Source organism: Somniosus microcephalus, chromosome 19 (genome assembly GCF_052327205.1).
Source record: "Somniosus microcephalus isolate GS21.2 chromosome 19, FLI_Smic_1.0, whole genome shotgun sequence".
NCBI classification, from domain to species: domain Eukaryota; kingdom Metazoa; phylum Chordata; class Chondrichthyes; order Squaliformes; family Somniosidae; genus Somniosus; species Somniosus microcephalus.
Window position 1 is genome coordinate 40850453 of NC_141005.1, and position 14779 is coordinate 40865231.

Here is a 14779-nt window from a genome sequence, read left to right on the forward strand (position 1 = left end):
CCCTGAGGAACTCCTGCAGTGATGTCCTGGGGCTGTGATGATTGACCTTCAACCACCACAACCATCTTCCTTTGTGCTAGGTATAACTCCAGCCAGTGGAGAGTTTCCCCCCCCCCCCGATTCCCATTGACTTCAGTTTTACTAGGGCTCCTTGATGCCCTCCTGTCACACTTTCTCCATCACACCTGCCTGTTGAGCTTAAAACTTACCTATTTATTATACTCATGTTAAGTATTCCCAGCTCCATCTTCAAGATAGGTGACATCTTGGTAATGTTTTGATGTCCCTCCTCTTCCCTCTTCAACTCTTCATCCTCCAACTTTCCCTCCTGCTCATTGCTACCAAACATGCAGTTTCACTTATTCAATCCCATAAATTCATGGCCCTGATAATATATTGTGCATTAACAGCGTATCCTCCAATTCACCATGAGCAACATGGGAGATTTTGCACTCTGTGGATATTAATTTGTCCACATGTATTATTGTGAACTTGAATGATTCTTAAAGAAAGAAAGATGGAACTTGCATTTATATAGCGTTTTTCACAGCCTTAGGACATCCCAATGCACTTCACAGCCAATGAAGTACTTTTGAAGTGTAGTCACTGCTGTAATGTAGGGAAACGTGGCAGCCAATTGGCGCAGAGCAAGGTCCCACAAACAGCAATGAGATAAATGAACAGAGAATCCATTTTTTGTGATGTTGGTTGAGGATGAAATATTAGCCAGGACACCGGGGGAGCACCCTATGAAATAGTCCCGTGGGATCTTTTACGCTCACCTGAGAGGGCAGATGGGGCCGCTGATAACCTTTCAGCTGACAGACGGCACCTCTGACTGTGCAGCTGTCTCTCAGTATTGCGCTGAAGTGTCCGCCTGGATTATGTACTAGAGTGTAGCTTGAACCCATGACCTTTTGACTTCGACGAGAGAGTGCTACCACTGAGCCAAGGCTGATGCGTGTAGGGGTTTCTCTTATTGCTAGGACAGTTTTAAAAATTATTCATTACAGTCAGGACAATTTGTGGGTTTTGTATTCTCTTGAAATGGATTTATTCTACTAGTTTGCATTGTCTCAATAATCTGAGCTCCAAATCCAGTAATGAGTAATCTGTAAATGTTCCCTTTAGATTGGAATTTATTTTCATCCAGTTTTCTCCATTCCTCTGCTGAAGATGTTGACTCATTGCTGGGGTATGGTTCCATGGATGTTGGTTGGTCTTCTGTGGCGATTCTTTATGTGTGACAGTGTGTGTCGCCAGGTTATTCAACCGTGTAGGCACATTGCAAAAAAGACTGATCTTGTTCTTACCTGATGTCCACACACCCTCAGGCTGCTGAATATTGGGCACCAATGAGAATCCCAGCCAATTTTTGAGCCACAGTACAAAGTTATTTAAAAAAATTAATAGCAACAAAGGTATATCCGTCACTTTGAAATTCTGAGTGTGCTGGCCATTCCTCATTCTTCCTGCATCATTTATATGGAATATTAGAACGGATGTTATCAGAAGTTATATAGTAACTACAGAAAATCCAAGGGACCCTCTTATCCTTGCACTTACTTGTGTTGCCAAATAGAATTATCCTGTTAAGTTACGATGATGATTAGAAGAGCTTAACACAAACCTAAAAGAAATTTAATATGCTATAAAAGTAAAACTGAAAATGGTTACCCAGTAAGCTAGGTTGGAAGAGGTGATTTTGCACTCTTCAACCAGATGTGTAGTGGGAAGGTACCAAAGAGAGGTACAGACTCACATTGCTACAGTTTAGTACAACTCAACATTTGTATGCACTTGTTTCTTGGTGTTGCAAGAACATTTGTCAGCAGCTGGAGGTAGATACACTCCAATAATCATATTTTATTTATTTTTAGATATCCTTGTGTTTCCTAATGTCCTAGGGGTAGTGTATGCATTTTTTCCCATTGCAATTTGTTTCTGGTCCTAATGACTGCAGTGGTGATTATACATCTCTATTCTCCTGTGGTACAGCAGGGGGGATTCCTCCACCTTCCCTGGCTATCTCAGGAAATTTGTCTACTGGCCTTTGGGGCTTCAACTACTGAAAATCCAAAGCTAACAATTAACACTTGAATTCTCGAGTAATTCCTATCATGTGGGTTATGGAAAGTGTGTTTAGTCAATATTTCTGTCTTTGGCCAGATGTGTCTGGCTTTAATTTCCTGATTATAGTACAGTCAAAAACTTGCAGGTAAAATCCTGCATCTAGTATCTCCCGACTTGAATATTTAAAAATGTATCCAAGAATGGAAGCATCACAGCTGAGCCTGATCCTGACCTCGACCAGTGTCCATCCACTTTCCGACAGGAGTCACTGGACAGTGATCACAAGCAGGAATCCTGATTGATTGTCCAGTTCCAGGTGGATGGTTACATATGAATTCCAGCTTTAGAGGGATTGAGTAGAATGGGCCTATATTTTCTGGACTTTAGAAGAATGAGAGATGATCTCATTGAAACGTAAAAAATTGTTAAGAGGACTTGACCGGGTAGATGCTGAGAGGTTGTTTCCCCTGGCTGGAGAGTCTAGAACTAGGGGGCATAGTCTCAGGATAAGGGGTCGGCCATTTAGGACTGAGATGAGGAAGAATTTCTTCACTGAATCTTTGGAATTCTCTACCTCAGAGAGTAGTGGATGCTGAAACATTGAGTATATTCAAGACTGATAGATTTTTTGCACACTAAGGGCATCAAGGGATATGGGGATCGGGCAGGAAAGAGGAGTTGAGGTCGAAGATCAGCCATGATCTCATTGAATGGTGGAGCAGGCTCAAGGGGCCGAATGGCCGACTCCTGCTCCTATTTCTTATGTTCTTAAAGATTCAGTAATTAAACTTTGTCCGAAAGGTCTGAATTAATGCATTCGAACAGACTGTTACAGTAATGACTGTTCATGTGATAAATTGTGAAAGCAGAGATTGTGTACATAGATCTGCAGATATAATGGCATTAATGACTAAATCAAGCAAGAGCTTACAGGACACCGTATCATAGAAGGAGGCCGTTTGGTCCATCGTGCCTTTGGTAGAGCTCTCTGATTAATCCCACTCTCCTGCTCTTTCCCTTGAGACCTGTAAAATTTTTCCCTTCAATTATTTATCCAATTCTCTTTTGAATGTTCCTATTAAATCTGCTTCCACCACCCTTTCAGGAGATGTATTTCAGATCAGAACTCGCTGTGTAAAAAAAAAAAAAAAAGTTTCTTCATGTGGCCTCTGGTTCTTTTGCCAATCACCTTAAATCTGTGTCCTCTGGTTACCAACATTTCTGCACTCCTGGCCGGCCTCCCACGTTCTACCCTCCGTAGACTTGAGGTCATCCAAAACTCTGCTGCCCGTGTCCGAACTTGCACCAAGTCCCGTTCGCCCATCACCCCTGTGCTTGCTTACCTAAAGGGGCTCCCGGTTAATCAACGCCTCGATTTTCAAATTCTCATCCTTGTTTTCAAATCCTCTGTGGCCTCGCCCCTCCCTATTTCTGTAATCTCCTCCAGCCCCAAAACCCTCCGAGATATCTGCGCTCCTCTAATTCTGCCCTCTTGAGCATCCCTGATTATAATCGCACAACCATTAGTGGCCGCGCCTTCAGCTGCCAAGGCCCTAAGCTCTAGAATTCCCTCCCCAAACCTCTACACGCCTCTACCTCTCTTTCCTCCTTTAAGACGCTCCTTAGGGATAGCCAGCATAGCTTTGTCAAGGGAAGATCATGTCTGACAAATCTGATTGAATTTTTCGAGGGGGTGACTAGGTGTGTGGATGAGGGTAGTGCAGTGGATGTGGTTTACATGGATTTCAGTAAAGCTTTTGATAAAGTCCCGCATAGGAGACTGGTCAGGAAGGTAAGAGCCCATGGGATCCAGAGTGCCTTGGCACATTGGATCCAAAACTGGCTTAGTGGCAGAAGGCAGAGGGTGATGGTGGAAGGTTGTTTTTGTGACTGGAAGCCTGTGTCCAGTGGGGTACCGCAGGGATCGGTGCTGGGTCCCTTGCTGTTTGTGGTCTACATTAATGATTTGGATGTGAATGTAAAATGTATGACCAGTAAGTTCGCAGATGACACGAAAATTGGTGGGGTAGTAAATAGCGAGGCGGGAAGCCTCAGGCTACAGGACGATATAGATGGGTTGGTCAGATGGGCGGAACAGTGGCAAATGGAATTTAACACTGAAAAGTGTGAGGTGATGCATTTTGGACGGACTAACAAGGCAAGGGAATACACAATGAATGGTAAGACCCTAGGAAAGACAGAGGATCAGAGGGACCTTGGTGTGCATGTACATAAATCCCTGAAGGCAGCAGAACAAGTGGATAAGGTGGTTAAAAAGGCATATGGGATACTTGCCTTCATTAGCCGAGGCATAGAATATAGGGAGGTTATGATGGAGCTGTACAAAACGCTGGTAAGGCCACAGCTGGAGTACTGTGTGCAGTTCTGGTCGCCACACTATAGGAAGGATGTGATTGCTTTGGAGAGGGTGCAGAGGAGATTTACCAAGATGTTACCTGGGCTGGAGCGCTTCAGCTACGAAGAAAGACTGGACAGGCTGGGGTTGTTTTCCTTGGAGCAGAGAAGGCTGAGGGGGGACCTGATTGAGGTATACAAAATTATGAGGGGCATAGATAGGGTGGATAGAAAGGAACTTTTCCCCTTAGTAGAGGGGTCAATAACAAGGGGGCATAGATTCAAGGTAAGGGGCAGGAGGTTTAGAGGGGATTTGAGGAAAAACTTTTTCACCCAGAGGGTGGTTGGAATCTGGAACTCACTGCCTGAAAGGGTGGTAGAGACAGGAACCCTCACAACATTCAAGAAGCATTTGGATGAGCACTTGAAATGCCATAGCATACAAGGCTACGGACCAAATGCTGGAAAATGGGATTAGATTAGATAGGGCTTGATGGCTGGCGCGGACGTGATGGGCCGAAGGGCCTCTTTCTGTGCTCTATGACTCTATTAAAACCTACCTCTTTGACCAAGCTCTTGGTCATCTGCCCCAATATCTCCTTATGTGGCTCGGTGTCAAATTTTGTTTGATAACGCTCCTGTGACGTGCCTTGGGACGTTTTACTATCTGTGCTCACTGGAACCCAGCCCACTGCACTTTGAGAGATCCAAATGCCAAGAAATTCGACCATGAACGGGTGCTAAATGGCCTCCTAATCCTTCAATGTTGCAGGCAGGAAATGCACGCTAGTTACGAGCTGGAAGTATGCTGCCCTTCTTATTGGTGTAGGGAAAAGAACTGTGTCCAGAGCCCGCACCTAAAACCAGCATAAACCCTCTGCATATTCAAATAAAGGGTCTAATACCGGTTTGAAGCCCCACCCCCCCCTGCAATATTGGGTTGCCCTGAGCACAGCCAGTGCTGGGCTGGCTGCGTTCAGGAAAACCATGTCGACATGCAGCCCAGCAGGCGGTCCTTAAAGGGTCTGCTGCAGGCTGCAACCAACAAGGTAAGTATTTAAAATATACTTATCTGAACGTGGAGCTGGGAGGAGCAGGGGTGCTTCTCCCGACCCACAATCAAACCAGAATAGTGGAGGAGTCATGAAATGGTGCCAGTGAGAGGCACTGAGAAAAGTAATAGGCAGAGGTGACCAAGGAGACAGGATGCAATTTTCTCCATAGAGTTATTGCTAAATTTAATTCAATAAATGAAAAGGAAATAGATTTCCATTCTTTAGAATTCTAACTAACTGGGAGAGGGCGGAATCCTATCGGATATATATCGACACCCAAATAAAGACATTTTCTGATCATTTTTCTTTTCTGCTTTTGCTTTGCACAGCATCCAGAGTTCCCACCAAATCTGGAGGTGACTGATGAAACGCTGGATAAAGCTTCTGGCACAGATGTAAACAACATGTAAGTCTGACCAGGTCACGGAATGCCTGTGTTTTGATCAGGATGCTCTGAATTGGTCTGAAGGGACTCGTGTTTGGCGGGTAACTCAATCCCTCCAGGACTTGCAAGCTTGTTCCAATTTCAGAGAACCTTTACCTTCCTGATAGGAGTGGCCAGAATATATGTGAATCTTTATCGACCATGAATACTTGGCCCAGATGTGATTGAAGGAGTATTTTTGTAAATTTGTAACATGACTAAGTTGCTATATTTTTAACACCAACCGAGTTAATCTGTTTTGCTAATTCTCAAATTAAATTATGTGGTTGGAATCTCTTTAAGTAGTTTCAATAATGCCCTGAACTGTGAGCAGATCTCCGGTGATTTATGAATGCTTTATAAATCCTGAGATTAGTTCCTGACCTTGAAATCGCTCTCTCATTTTACAAAAAGTAAAATCGTTTGCCAATATATATATTCGACTTTTCCACCTCCCTTAGGCTTCCTATGCCACACAGAACATGCTAACTAGAAGGATAAATGGATTGTCCCAGCCATCTGCCAGTGCTGCTCTATAACTGATCGCCAGGGAATGTGGAAGAGTTACCTGGAGTGACTCTTCCTCTTGGCCATAAGCCTAACTAACCCTTTTCTGTTTTGCACTGTATACAATGCTGTTCCACTTTGTATTTTTCCATAATGGAAATCTATGAGGTTTCTCTTGAAATCAATAGCTGAACAGCACTAATTGCATTGGGTGGCAGACTGCTCCTTAACTAAGTTCCTTTTAACAAATGTAAGAAGTCACACAACACCAGGTTATAGTCCAACAGCTTTATTTGAAATCACAAGCTTTCGGAGCGCTGCTACTTCGTCAGGTGAAATGGAGAGATGCATAAAAACACAGCTTATATAGTCAGAGAATAATGTCAGATGTTTACAGGTAATCTTTCTAACTGCCATTTATCACACCTCGGCAGAGAGATAATCACAGCAATCAAAGGTGTGAATGGTGTCCAAACAGGTCAGTCAGGAAAACATTACATCAGAGAACAATGAGGTGGGGTCACAAGGGGTTAAATGTTGCAGATGCTGGGGTCTGTATGAAAAACAAAAAAAGACAAAAAACATTTTTTTTGCTGGAAATCACAGCAGGTCCGGCCGCAACTGTGTGGAGAGAACAAGTCAACGACGACTCGAGTCTGGATGACCCTACATCAGGTGGGGTTACATGTAGCGTGACATGAACCCAAGATTCCGGTTGAGGCCGTCCTCATGGGTGCGGAACTTGGCTATCAGTTTCTGCTCGACGATTTTGCGTTGTCGTGTGTCTCGAAGGCCGCCTTGGAGAATGCTTACCCAAAGATCGGAGGCTGAATGTCCTTGATTGCTGAAGTGTTCCCCGACTGGGAGGGAACACTCCTGCCTGGCGATTGTTGCACGGTGTCCGTTCATCCGTTGTTGCAGTGTGATAAATGGCATGATGCTCGACTGGTCGATCGACAGTTCCGACGGGCCACAGCGAAAAATCGCATAGACCTCCTCAGAAGACAAACACGGGACACAACCAACAGAGTACCCTTCGTCGTCCAGAACTTCCCCGAAACGGAGAAACTACGCCATGTTCTTCACAGCCTTCAACATGTCATCGATGACGACGAACACCTCGCTAAGGTCATCCCCACGCCCCCACTACTCGCCTTCAAACAGCCGCCTAACCTCAAACAGACCATCGTTCGCAGCAAATTACCCAGCTTTCAGGAGAACAGCAACCACGACACCACACAACCCTGCCACAGCAACCTCTGCAAGACATGCCAGATCATCAACACAGATACCATCATCATACGTGAGGACACCACCCACCAGGTACATGGTACATACTCATGTGACTCGGCCAACGTTGTCTACCTCGTACGTTGCAGGAAAGGATGCCCCGGAGCATGGTACATCGGCGAGACCATGCAGACACTGCGACAACGGATGAACGGACACCGCGCAACAATCGCCAGGCAGGAGTGTTCCCTCCCAGTCGGGGAACACTTCAGCAATCAAGGACATTCAGCCTCTGATCTTCGGGTAAGCATTCTCCAAGGCGGCCTTCGAGACACACGACAACGCAAAATCGTCGAGCAGAAACTGATAGCCAAGTTCCACACCCATGAGGACAGCCTCAACCGGGATCTTGGGTTCATGTCACGCTACATGTAACCCCACCTGACGTAGGGTCATCCAGACTCGAGTCGTTGTTGACTTGTTCTCTCCACACAGATGCGGCCGGACCTGCTGTGATTTCCAGCAAAAAAAAATGTTTTTTGTCCTTTTTTGTTTTTCATACAGACCCCAGCATCTGCAACATTTGACCCCTTGTGACTTCACCTCATTGTTCTCTGATGTAATGTTTTCCTGACTGACCTGTTTGGACACCATTCACACCTTTGATTGCTGTGATTATCTCTCTGCCGCGGTGTGATAAATGGCAGTTAGAAAGATTACCTGTAAACATCTGACATTATTCTCTGACTATATAAGCTGTGTTTTTATGCATTTCTCCACTTCACCTGACGAAGGAGCAGCGCTCCGAAAGCTTGTGATTTCAAATAAAGCTGTTGGACTATAACCTGGTGTTGTGTGACTTCTTACATTTGTCCACCTCAGTCCAACTCCGGCATCTCCACACCTTTTAACAAAACCACACCGGTTGTTTCTCAAATTGGAGCTTTCATTCTAAGGACCTGTTGCCAGGGTTTAAGAGTATCTGCTAGCCTCCTTTTCAATCCTGTTACCGTAGCAATCTGAATCATATCTCCCTCAGTATTTCCTTAATACATTTATATAGCAGCTTATGTCAACATCTCAAAACACTTGACAAATTAATTATTTTGAAATATAATGACTATTGCCTAGCAGTTAATCCACAGTAATAAACAGCAATGCAATGAATGAGCAGTTAATTGTTTTTTGTGGTGAAGGGAGGAATGTTGCCATGGACACTGGGAGAACTTTGTGGTTCCATGGGATCAACATTCCCGCTAAGCCGCATGGCCGCACAGCGGTATGGATATCCCGCCCGTGCAGGCCACTCGCCGGCTGTACAATGGGAATAAATGCGCATGCACGAAAAATTGAATGGGCCGCGCACCAAAAAAATTCACAGGGAACATTGCATGGGATCATTAATACCCACCTGAATCATGAGAACAAGCAAGCGAGGCCTTGACAATGTCTCAGCTGAAGAACAGCACCTTCATTAATGCAACACTCCCTCAGTGCTGCACTAGAGTGCCAGTTTAAGATTGTGAACTGAATTACTGGTATAGGGCTTCAATTGACTACCCTCTAATTCAGAAGTGAGAGTGCTACCAGCTGAGCCATATATGCTATATAGTGTGAGCTCCATAATACCCTGTTTACATTGGAGAATTAGGTGAATGAAATTCAGGTTGTGGACTCTGTTGAATAGTCCTATTTGTATGTTTTAACGTGTCTGCAGAGTGTCTCCATTGCTGGTATGGGTGGTGCATACTCACTGTACATTCCAGCGTGGCTTCTGCACATATTGGAGCACCAGAAGGAGAATGTGCGTCTGATTGCTCTGTGCTACCTCCAAATTTATTTCCGTGTGACTCTTGCTCCATTCAAGTGCAGCATTCATCCAGTTTATACAAGAGGTGGTTTGGATGCCAAGGTAGAAGGAGAAAAGTGAAAGCTGCTTATTATTCTATCTTCACAAACAGCTATACCTCCAGCTGGTTTCAAACGCCAGTGGAAAAAGTCAGCACATGTATAAAATTAGGAAACTTATTCGTTCAGATTAGCGACCGGAGGAAAATGTACCCACCAAAAGTTTTTTGAGTCTTGGGATCATCCTTATCATTATTCTTTGTACTTTCTGTAGAGCATTGTTCTCTTTTTGGAGGTAAGTTAACAAGAACTGAATGCAATTTTCTAAGTGAGTGAGCTGACAAATGATGCCATTAACATTACCCGCTCGAACCTGCACTCTACGCTTCTCTTGTGTCCTAACACTCTTGATTAGTATTGCGCTGTGAATGGATAGTTTCGAGGACCAGTCCATAATACGTCAGATATTTTCCGACTACACAATAATTACCCTACATTGAGATCATGACTATCGCAGCTAAATGCAATACTTGTCATTGTACACACTAATGGTGGTTTCGCATTAAAGGAGTGCCGTCACGGCAGGTGCGTGATAATTCGGCAGTAATTAGCACTCTAATATAAAGAATATTACCTTCAGAGATTTGATGGCATTGGGAACCCACATTCTTGTGAGCTGTTTCCAGGTCCTATTTAAAACAAAAAGTATGGAGCCCCGTTCTTTCTGTTTATTTGGGATTGAAATCCTAAGTCTCTGATCTTCTGATTGTGAGCTACTGTCCTCCACTTGCTGCTCAGCGTGCAGGATGCCATTTAAAATCTGTTTCCCCAGGGCCCTCTTGACGTTGTAAAGGTGTCTTTTGGTCAGTCTTTGCTCCAAGTACTGAGTCTCTTTTGAGTATTATTGGACTTGGCTCCACTTGGTACAATTGGTGTAAAATTTGTAAATGTTAATGTTGATCGCTTCTAGATTATTCATAAAGGTAGTGAAATAGCACAGGACCAAGTACAGAGACGTGTAAACTCGGCTAGTCATTATTCCCCACCATAACCCATGGCCATTTATTGCCACCTTGTTTTTTCCTGGATGATTAGTTGGTTCCATATTTATTTCATGAGCCATCACCATCACGGAAAGTGTGCTGTGATCCCCGTTTCTGAAACAAAATGCTTATACATTATGGCCTAGAAATTCAGTTGGGCGTGCCAGCCGTTAGCGCCTTAGGAGGAGTAGATCTTGAGCGCTAGGCGCTTAGCGCCTGGGCGCAGTGCGATCTGCGCCTCTCCCCAACTTCAGGACACATTTAGCGCCGGCGCAAAGTCTTAGCGCGCGCCCTGCTGCGCGCGCAGATCATGACGTCATTTAATAGTGCAACGCCCTTTGTGCGCCCCAAACCGGAACTTCACTCGCGCCGGCCCATTGTGCGCCGGGCGGCCCGAGCGACTGTGAAGTGGAACGGTACACAGGCCAGCCGGGCCGCGGGGAGCGCAAATTAAAGGGCACTTACCCAGCAGTATAAAGGCCAGCCATTTTGCAGCATTCACTCTTGTGCAACGGTTTTTTGGACAGAGACCAAGGAGGAGAGTTTACTGGTTTGGACCAACACTTGGACAGGTATTTTTGGCTCAGGCCAGAGCTTACCAATTATCTTTGCCTTCATTCAGAGCTCAGTGTTTGCCAGCATATAATGGGGGCTGCATTGGGTGGCAACGCTGAATTTCAGCCTTATGCCAGAAGGGCTTACAGACGCCGTGAGAGAGTGGCAGCCCTGGCTAGACGCAGAGGGGGCAACAGGCGTCGTCAACTGAGGCCTTACCCACGCAGGGTATACCGCCAGCAGACCTCCTATCTGACCATGTCTGCCGCGATGTGTGTTAGGAGGCTGCGATTCCGAAGGGAGGTGGTTGCAGACATCTGCCGGCTGCTTCAGAGAGATCTGCAGCCACAGCTGATGCGCAGGACGTCTCTGTCGGTGGCAGTGAAGGTGCCGGTGGCTCTCAACTTCTATGCCTCCGGCTCCTTCCAATCCGCTACTGGGGACATCGCTAACATCTCCCAGTTCGCCATGCATTGCTGCATCCGCCAGGTGACCGAAGCCCTTTTCAGAAGGAGACATCAATTCATCTCCTTCCCCATGACCCTGGACAAGCAGCAGCAGCGTGCAGTGGGGTTTGCAAGAATAGCGGGCTTCCCCATGGTGCAGGGCGCCATTGACTGCACGCATGTGGCTTTGCGGGCACCCCTTGAGCATGCCGAGGATTACCGCAACCGGAAGGGCTACCATTCCCTCAATGTACAGCTGGTGTGTGACCACAGGCAGCGCATCCTAGCTGTCAATGCCCGCTTTCCAGGCAGCAGCCACGATGCCTTTATCCTGCGACAGACAACTGTGGCTGACATGTTCCAGGCACAGCCTCCCCCAAGAGGATGGCTTATCGGGGACAAAGGCTATCCTTTGTGTACCTGGCTCATGACCCCGCTCCGCGCGCCCACGACCCCTGCTGAAGAGGCATACAACGAGAGCCATCAAGCGACGAGGAACCTCATAGAACAAACAATCGGCGTGCTCAAGCAACGGTTCCGCTGTCTCGATCGCTCCGGGGGAGCCCTCCAGTATTCGCAGGATCGAGTCTCCCAATTCGTCGTCGTTTGCTGCATGCTGCACAACCTGGCTATCCGCAGGACTCAGGCACTGCCACCTCACGTTGGACCACCACCTCAGGAGGAGGAGCATGAGGACGACGAGGACGAGGAGTACCAGCCCAAGGGCCGCCCGTCGGCGGCTTATTGAACGTCACTTCTAGGCCCCCTGTCAGGGAATGGCTTGTGCCAATGATAGAACATGATTGCAGCCGCTCCGCAAGCCCTCAGCCGGTTAAGGCAACAAACACTTCAAAGATCAAATATGGACAATGTGAATAAATAAAATGGTTTATTGTACAAACTCTGGGCCCTTCCCACATGAAAACCAAAAACAGACGAAACCCTCAAAAAACACTCAAACACATTACTCGCTCCCACAACCTGGAGAGGATTAACAAAATAGGGCAACTAAAATGGCCGTCATTCTCGGCCTTCGTCAAAAACAAACATCACATCATCGGCCTTCAAAAAACAAACATCCAATTCTCGGCCTCAAGAAACAAACACAAATGGCCACACATTCGACTATTTGGCCCGCTAGGGCGATGCCTTGGCCATCTTTGGGTGGCCCCTGCCCGCCCTGCTGCTCCGCCTCAAAGTAAGGCCATTGGCTGCTGCAAGGCTGGGGGCAGGCTCCTGAGGGGCACATGTCGTGACGGCAGATGCCCTTGGGGGTCGGCCTAGTCAAGGTCTGGCCGTCGAGCGGGCGGCTGTTGATTGCTGCAGCTGTGGCTGGCCAGCATCAGTCGCTGCAGCAGCTCCTGGCAGCTCCACTGGGGGAGTGGCAGTGGCGGCTGGAGGAATGGCGGCAAGCTGGCGGATGGCAGGCGTTCGCTGGTCGCCTGAGACACTGGCACTCGCCCGGGCCAGCACTGCAGCATGCGCACCAATCTGCCGAGGGACAGACCGCTGTGCTGCTGCAGCGCGCCAGGTGCCCTGGCGATGCCTGGCTGACACAGCGAGTGTGGCAGCAGTGAGTGCCCGTGTTGACCTGTTCACTGACCGCAGCAGAGCAGCCAGTGACTGGACGGCACCACTGATCACCTGGCCAGTCGCTGACAGATCTGCCCGGTATTCCGCCCGACTGGTGGCCTCTAAGGGCCCGAACTTGGCCACACTCCGAGAGAGGGAATCGATGGACTCAGGCAACCGTGCCACTGCCGCCATGAGCTCCGTGTGCTGGCGCTCTGAGTCCGCGGACAAGTCTTCGAGGCGTTCCATCTCCTCGGCGAAGAGCATCTCCTGACTGGAGGCCGGACTCTCCCTCTGGGGAGAAGGCCGCCGAGCTGGCCGACCCTTCCTGCGTTGCTGGAGGCCGCTGGGCCCAGCAATTGGACTCCCCTCCGACGCATCCCCCCTCTGGGGAGAAGGCCGCCGAGCTTCCACCCCCCTCCCGCCTTTCTGCAGCACGCAGGTCCCAGGAGCTCCCCTCCCCTTCGACACTTCCGCCACGCTGCCCTCCAGGGAAGACGTGTCCCCTACATTGGCCTGGGTGGCCGCGGCTGAGGGTTCCCCTGATGGGCCGCCTTCCTCTTGCTCCTCCTCCTGCTCCTCCTCGGAGGGTCTGTCACTGGCAAGTTGAGGGACCTCCTCTTGACCATCTGAAAGCAGGAAGGCACAAGAGTAGCTTTAGAGTGAGGAGAGGGCGTCAGTGCGGGATGCATGAGTGGTGGCATTCAGCGCATTGGTCGGACAGTGGCAAAGGATGTAGATCTGATGCGCAAGTGGGACGAGAGAGGTGCAAAAGGTGACGTCCTTACCATTGCTGCCAAGAACAGGGTCGGCATCTCCACATGCAACGGGCCCAATCACCCGGCCACCCATGAGGCGCTCCACGCGATGTTGCAGGTCGGTGAGTGGCTGGATATGGGGTCGGCCTCCCCCGGTCGTAGTCCGGCTCTTGCGATTATTCGCCAGCTTGGCCTGCAAGAGAAAGGACGGCCTCTAAGTACAGTGTGTCGCCGTGATCTTGTGTGCACTGCCTCCCATGGTGGAATAGCCTGGCCAGTGTGTCGCCATAATCTGGTGTGCACTGCCTCCCATGGTGGAATAGCCTGGCCAGTGTGTCGCCATGATCTGGTGTGCAATGCCTCCCATGGTGGAATAGCTTGGCCAGTGTGTTAAGTGCAGAATGTGCAATTGATGCTCATGCCTGTCCCATAGCTGCTGGATGAAGGCTGGCCATTAGAGCTTTCAGGTCCCTTTGCCCATAATGTGAGGTGCACATGCAAGGATGAGGAGGTCATTGGAAAGGGTACTCACCCTGACAATGCGTGTGAGGTCATTTAACTTTTTGCGGCATTGGGCACCGGTCCTGGGGACGTCGCTGTTGGCTGACAGCTTGCTGGCGACATGCCTCCAGGCTCTCCTGTAGACGCGGACCGTCGCCTTCTTGCCATTGTCCGGGTACAAAACATGGCAACTCTTCTCCACAGCAGCAAGCAGCACACTCAGATCACGCTCCGAGAAGCGCTGCGCACGTTCACGGGCCTTCTCCGTGTCTTCAGGCGCTATTTGGGTCCAGCAGCAGTGTTCAGGCCTAGCTGGAGGGCTCCACTATCCAGGGTGTGGCAGCAGACACAGTCGACCCTTCCCCCTTAAGAGCTGGCCGGCGCCAGGGTGTCTGCTGTCAATCACGAGATG

At 48.3% G+C, this 14779-nt stretch overlaps 1 protein-coding gene across 3 annotated transcripts in view; it reads left to right on the forward strand.

Annotated features, from left to right (window-relative positions):
* Nucleotides 1–14779, forward strand: part of LOC147104380 (huntingtin-interacting protein 1-related protein-like) — a 171187-nt gene that overhangs the window by 72520 nt on the left and 83888 nt on the right. For 2 of the 3 annotated variants that reach the window (XM_085961679.1, XM_085961677.1), the window contains exons 6-7: nucleotides 5813–5889; nucleotides 9767–9787. In XM_085961679.1, coding sequence (XP_085817805.1) covers nucleotides 5813–5889; nucleotides 9767–9787 — 98 coding nt within the window. The remainder of the gene's footprint in view (nucleotides 1–5812; nucleotides 5890–9766; nucleotides 9788–14779) is intronic. The other variant, XM_085961678.1, reaches the window with a different exon arrangement.